The 6,162-nt window shown below is 39.1% G+C and overlaps 2 protein-coding genes across 14 annotated transcripts in view; one reads left to right on the forward strand and one right to left on the reverse strand.

Moving 5' to 3' along the window:
- The window catches only part of LOC128243701 (1-phosphatidylinositol 4,5-bisphosphate phosphodiesterase gamma-1-like), a 117,371-nt gene extending 113,737 nt beyond the window's left edge, over nucleotides 1–3,634 (reverse strand). For all 13 annotated transcript variants that reach the window (XM_052961616.1, XM_052961615.1, XM_052961613.1 and 10 more), the window contains exon 1: nucleotides 3,234–3,634. In XM_052961616.1, the coding sequence (XP_052817576.1) occupies nucleotides 3,234–3,432 (199 nt within the window). In that variant the 5' untranslated portion in view covers nucleotides 3,433–3,634. The remainder of the gene's footprint in view (nucleotides 1–3,233) is intronic.
- A 1,237-nt stretch (nucleotides 3,635–4,871) lies between these two features.
- LOC128244051 (uncharacterized) lies at nucleotides 4,872–5,907 on the forward strand. The gene is made up of 2 exons (XM_052962067.1): nucleotides 4,872–4,895; nucleotides 5,383–5,907. Exons 1-2 carry the CDS (start codon nucleotides 4,872–4,874, stop codon nucleotides 5,905–5,907), a joined length of 549 nt encoding a protein of 182 aa, XP_052818027.1.
- The last annotated feature ends 255 nt before the right edge of the window (nucleotides 5,908–6,162 follow it).

Here is a 6,162-nt window from a genome sequence, read left to right on the forward strand (position 1 = left end):
GAAAATTGGTGAAACAGTTATGGATGTCGTAAACAGAACTGATAATACCGCGTTTCCGAGGTGTTGCACTAAGTATTTGTTACTAATATAAAAATAATGCGACGTAACAAAAAAGACACAACTTTCGCACCCGATAGTTGACTTCCCTGTCATTATAATCCGACGTTTTCCAGAACCACCAGTTTACGACATTATCAAAGTTCACGATCGATCACGTTGTTATCATGCTGCGCGAAGATGCATCGATGTCAAGGTCATGAGTTATAATGCTTTTTTCTGTGACGTAACAAGGTGGACACATTTGGTTACGTCGCATTACATGGTTTTATTTTGGAAAATAATAGTATTACCAGGGTTGCCAGCACTTTGGTGAAATAAAATTCCCTGACTTTTCCCTGACTTTTCACTGACCAATTCATGTTTTTCACTGACCAAAATCGTCAAACACATAAACGGCCTCCTGACCTCCCCTATAGCCGTCCAATCCTCCCATTATATTTTTGCATGTAAACTTGTATTTATTTTCCAAAATATAAAACATTTACATTGTACATCAAAGTAATGATTCAAACATAGTGTTCTACTATTCTTAACTATTTCTATTCAAACACAGTGTGACTGTTGGTCAGTGAAACATGTGAAACATTAGCATGAAAACAAGAACATAGGGCTCATTTTGGCATATCATGAAATAATCACTATAAAATTAAAGACTTTGAATGAGTATGGTAAGTAAGTGTAAGTAAGCACATTGTTTGGGTCTTTTCCTACCCAACACTTAAACTCTGTGTCCGTAAGCCAGTTATTATTGAAAGATGTCTGTTTTGAACTCATATTTGTTAATTTGTCATGCTAACAAGGAAGAGCCTGAAACAGAGTAATTTAATTATATTATCTGCCATCAAATCCCTTTATTAGATGATATAAAGAAACCGCAACACCTGAAACAAGGATAATAATCTATAGATTAGAATATAATGTCAGGTAAATTCTCTTTTCTGGTGTTATATTCCTACAATACAACAGAAATTACGTATTAGTCAGCTCTGGAGGCAAGGGTTGCAAAGCCTTTCAGTCTTTAGGCTGAATGATGTTCTAAGGTAAATAATGGGTATTATAATCACTAAGTTAACATATAATGCTTCTTAATATCACAGTTTACTGTTATTTGAATTTAATGCTTAACTGTGAGAGTGATAAAGTCAAATATTAAATGCCTAAAGACTGCCATAGCCAAGAAAGACCTTCAATGCGTATATTTTTCGACCTTTGAAATAATTTTTCCCTGACTTTTCCCTGACTTTTCAGGATTTTCATTTTTCACTGACCAAATTTCAAAATTCCCTGACAATTCCCTGACCTTGAAAAAATACCCAATTTCCCTGACTTTTCAAGTCCGCTGGCAACCCTGATTACCGCTGCTGAAATAAAACTGAAATTAGTAAATACAAATAAAATGTCCACGTTTTTATTTCACACAAATAAGCCTACAAGGATTACATAAAAAGAAATCACATTTAGTTTGTATTTTGAACAACCCCTCCTGAAAATGTCCGCACAGGACACCTGGAAAATGGATGATAAATGTATGAATTAAATGAAGTAACAGTTGCTTGAAAGGTCAACATCATATCAATAAAGACAGTTATTTGTCTTGAAAATTTTCTTTAATTTTACAAATCTGTATATCACATGCATTTCTCCAGATACATACGATTAAACTGAAATTTCTGTGATGTAACACAAAATCCCGGACTCCATATTATGGCTCATGTAAGTACATATTTTTTTCACAATCGTCTTTATACATTCATTTCATTCATAGGAGCCTCTCGTCTTTATTAAATACCTCAATATTTTCATGGTGTACATAGGTAGAATGAACATATTGACTTTATGATGTTAACAAGGCTACACCAAGCCAACCGAGCAATTCCATTTTTTTTGCATTAGTTCGTCTTAAGACTTTGAATCATTAATATAAATAAATGTGTGACATTACAGCATAATTTTTTACTAGATTTTGGTTCTTAAAATGAAACAGAAAGCGCTTTTTTGTATTGATAATCCCAAAATATTCCCCATCCTAAATAGCAGAAAAAAACCCTCCCAAACCCAACCCCTGACTGCCACCCCAATGTCAATCTGCTTCCTCAGCTCCTTATTGAGAAAAGTTTCTGAATTATTTTAAGCCAATCAAAATAATATTAAGGTCAAAGGCATAAGACATTTCTTATTTGGTAAACTTTAAAGAGCATATATTTTTGAAGAATGGCACTGACCCCCCTGCTAGTGCCTCCATGCAGTTCTGGCTCATTGTCACAAAATAACATAATAATGATACACAATACTGTAATGTTTAAAAAAAACATTAACTTCAACATCAAAGGATCCTGTTGGATTATAATCACCAAAATGAGATCAGGGCATCCATTGAGGTTGGATAACTTTAATAATCTCTGGGATAGGGTTAGATTGCTTATGGTCTTGCTGTGTGGAATTACCTTTAGTAAACATCTAACTTCTTGATGGCAGCACGCAGAACAGGTTATCAAAATTAAATTGCATTCAGAAACAGAAGTCATCGTCGCTAGGCAACCATATAGTATAAACCTCATTGTCACCGACTATTTTTTTCACAGTGAAAAAAACACTGTCGGAGGCTTTTGGGTTACTGGAAACATAACTACTTTTATTTAAGCCTAAGTTGTTAAGATTTTAGAATTTCACCTTAAAGGCCCATCCAAATGCCTTGAGAATGTCCTGCATTCTACTTACATCCATTTAAGAATTGATCACATGTATATAAACATTCAAATAATTATTTATGAAGATCGAAATTAGCTGTATCTTCTGCAATCAAGTATTTGTACTTATTAAAGAAATGAAGCTGACAACATACTTTTGAATAAAATAGCTGATATTTGTTACTTAGTCAGTTAAATGATGTCATGGAAATCCAATTGGAGCACAATATTGTAAAAACAATGACACCATACGTCATTGCGTGTTAAACAATGTGAACGTCAAGTTTTTTCAATATAAAGGACTCTACTTAGAGGCAAATGTAAATAAAAGTATATAAATACAGTACATCAATATTTACACGCACATGGTCTATGCAACATTATGTCTATCTTAATCTACAAGGTAACATTACATATACGATAAATCTCATCAAGCTCAGTACTATTATCTTCATGAAAGTCTACAAATGATGACCTGAAACTTACTTGCTCCCTCGGGTCGTACACCCTGCGCACGAATCCAAACAAGCTGGCTAGTTTGTTGTTTGACAGCTAATGTCCTCCGTTCTGGGCGTGTCTTTGAGAAGAAGATGGTCACAACTTTCCCGTTCTCCAGATCCCCAATCAAATGCATGGTCTGTGTGTCAGGGAGACCTTCTGTCCAACTCAAACTGGGCGCCGCCATTTTTATTCAGATCTTCGAACTTTTATTTTCGGCCACAATCCAGGTTTAAAGAATAACACAAGATTGACACGTGTTTGAGACAAGTGCTAAGTCATTGTTGATTGATATTGCGACAGATGACACCTTAGCTCACCATTTTCGACAAACTGTGCCACTTTTTTTCGGGTCAATAAACTTTCTTCCGGGTATAAAGAAATTATTATCAAGGGGGCTAACTCATTTAGGAAATATTTGGGCGAGTTCGACCAACCGCTCGGAAATGCTGACAGTATGGCAAGTTTAAAGTCAATATACGATATGTTTGAAGCAATGAGTTTCGATATTGCACCTTAGTCAAGATTTATTTAAGATATTTATTGCTGAGATTATATTTTTACAAGCCAGAATTATGTGTCGCAGAAATGGTTTTGATTCCGAAGCGATAATCGAATGTACCAATAAAGCGCGCACCTGGCCATTGGAAATATTGTGCCCTACTATTCAAACCACAATAAAGTCCTTGTTGGCGCGAGTTTTGAAATCTATTCTCTAAACAGTCATGACGTTCAAACTGATATGGTTTTTTTATATAAAATGATTATATTAGGAATCAATAAATCCACGACCGTCACCGTGGCCTAGTGGTTAAAGCTGCACTCTCACAGATATGCCAATTTTACAACTTTTTAAAAAAAAAATTGTCTTGGAAAGAGCATATTTTGGCGTAAATATCTGTAAACCAATGATGAAGGATTGCTGACAAAAAATCAGATCTCAGATTTTCATTTTTCCTTTCAAAAATTAATTTTTTATGGCTTAAAACCGTTACTAACGGATTAAGAAAAATGCATAAAATATCAATTTTTGAACTTAAATAATAAAATCTGCGATCTATTGTTTTGTCAGCAGTCTTATATAACTGTTTTCCGTGGATTTTCGCAAAAATTGGCTCGTTCCAAGACAAAAAATAAGAAAGTTGTCAAAACGTTCAATCTGTGAGAGTGCAGCTTTAAGCGTCCGCCTACGGAGCGTGAGGTCGTGGGTTCGATCACCGGCAGGGTCATATCAAAAGACGTTAAAAGTTGGTACAAATAGCTCCCTTGCCTGGCGCTCGGCATTTAAAGGGTAGTGGAAAAGTGGTGTACTCAGTACTGGTTTAACCCAGGAAAGTTGTACCCCGTTTGTCGGTGCTTTACACCGAGCACGTGAACGAACCAAGGGATCTCTTCGAAAAAAGAGCTAGGGTGTAGCACCCGGATTTCCACTGTCTCTTCAGCGTGCTGTCCATTTAGCAAAAAACAAAGGACCCCGTTGGAAATAAATGCTTACACTTTCACGGGTTATCCTTGACCACAAGGTCTAAAGAAATACACACATTGGTTTATTATATACTCAGGCTGGTGGTTGAATCAGTCAGAGATGGCTAGTGATGAAAAATATTATCATAATATATACCTAACATGGTCCCCAAAATCGTTTCTAGTGTTAGATCTACAAGCATTTTGTTCATATTTCAAATGAACATCTTGTTTCGATATCAGACCTTATTAGGTGCGGATACAAGGTGCGGACAGGTCCCTTTTAGCATCTGTATTTGTGAATGCGCTTGGTTATAACTACGGTCATCAAACCAACACTTTTTCACATTGGTGCAAAGTAAACTAACACGTACTTATGTACCAATAACTAGAATATACGGATGTATCGGTCCCTCTGATTAATTGTCCAAATAAGGGTGCTTCAATGATTTGGTGCTAGATTGGGCACAAATTCGGAAATTCGACCTCCCTAATCCCCCTGTCTCCTCCCTCCATAGCCCAGTTCCCTTCTCCATCTTCCACCCACTCATCCCCTCTCTCTTCTCCATCCATCACACCATCTCTCTTCCCCCTCCCTCATCCCTACCCTCCCCGCCTCCTTCAACGCCTGTCTCTTTTCCCACTCTCATATCCCTATCTCCTCCCTCCATAGCCCCGTTCCTTCCAGTCCATACCCCACCCACTCATCCCCTCTCTCTTCTTCATCCCTCATCCGGCCCTACCCTCCCCCGCCTCTCTCATCGCCTGTCTCTTTTCCCACTCTGATATCACTCTCTCCTTCCTCCCTAACCCCGTTCCCTTCCAGCCCATCTCCCACCCACTCATCCCCCTCTCTTCTTCATCCCTCATCCGGCCCTACCCTCCCCCGCTTCTCTCATCGCCTGTCTCTTTTCCCACTCTCATATCCCTTTCTCCTTCCTCTATAGCCCCATTCCCTTCCAGTCCATCTCCCACCCACTCATCCCCTCTCTCTTCTTCATCCCTCACACCATCCCTCTTCTCCCTCCCTCATCCCTACCCTTCCCCGCCTCTCTCATCGCCTGTCTCTTTTCCCACTCTCATATCCCTCTCTCCTTCCTCCCTAACCCCGTTCCCTTCCAGTCCATCTCCCACCCACTCATCCCCTCTCTCTTCTTCATCCCTCATCCGGCCCTACCCTCCCCCGCTTATCTCATAGCCTGTCTCTTTTCCCACTCTCATATCCCTTTCTCCTTCCTCCCTAGCCCCGTTCCCTTCCTGTTCATCTCCCACACACTCATCCCCTCTCTCTTCTCGATCCCTCATCCGGCCCTACCCCCCCCCCCCCCCGCTCCTCTCATAGCCTGTCTCTTTTCCCGATCTCATACCCCTCTCTCCTTCCTCTATAGCCCCATTCCCTTCCAGTCCATCTCCCACCCACTCATCCCCTCTCTCTTCTTCATCTCTCACCCCA

The sequence above is a fragment of the Mya arenaria genome, chromosome 8 (genome assembly GCF_026914265.1).
Source record: "Mya arenaria isolate MELC-2E11 chromosome 8, ASM2691426v1".
Taxonomy (NCBI): domain Eukaryota; kingdom Metazoa; phylum Mollusca; class Bivalvia; order Myida; family Myidae; genus Mya; species Mya arenaria.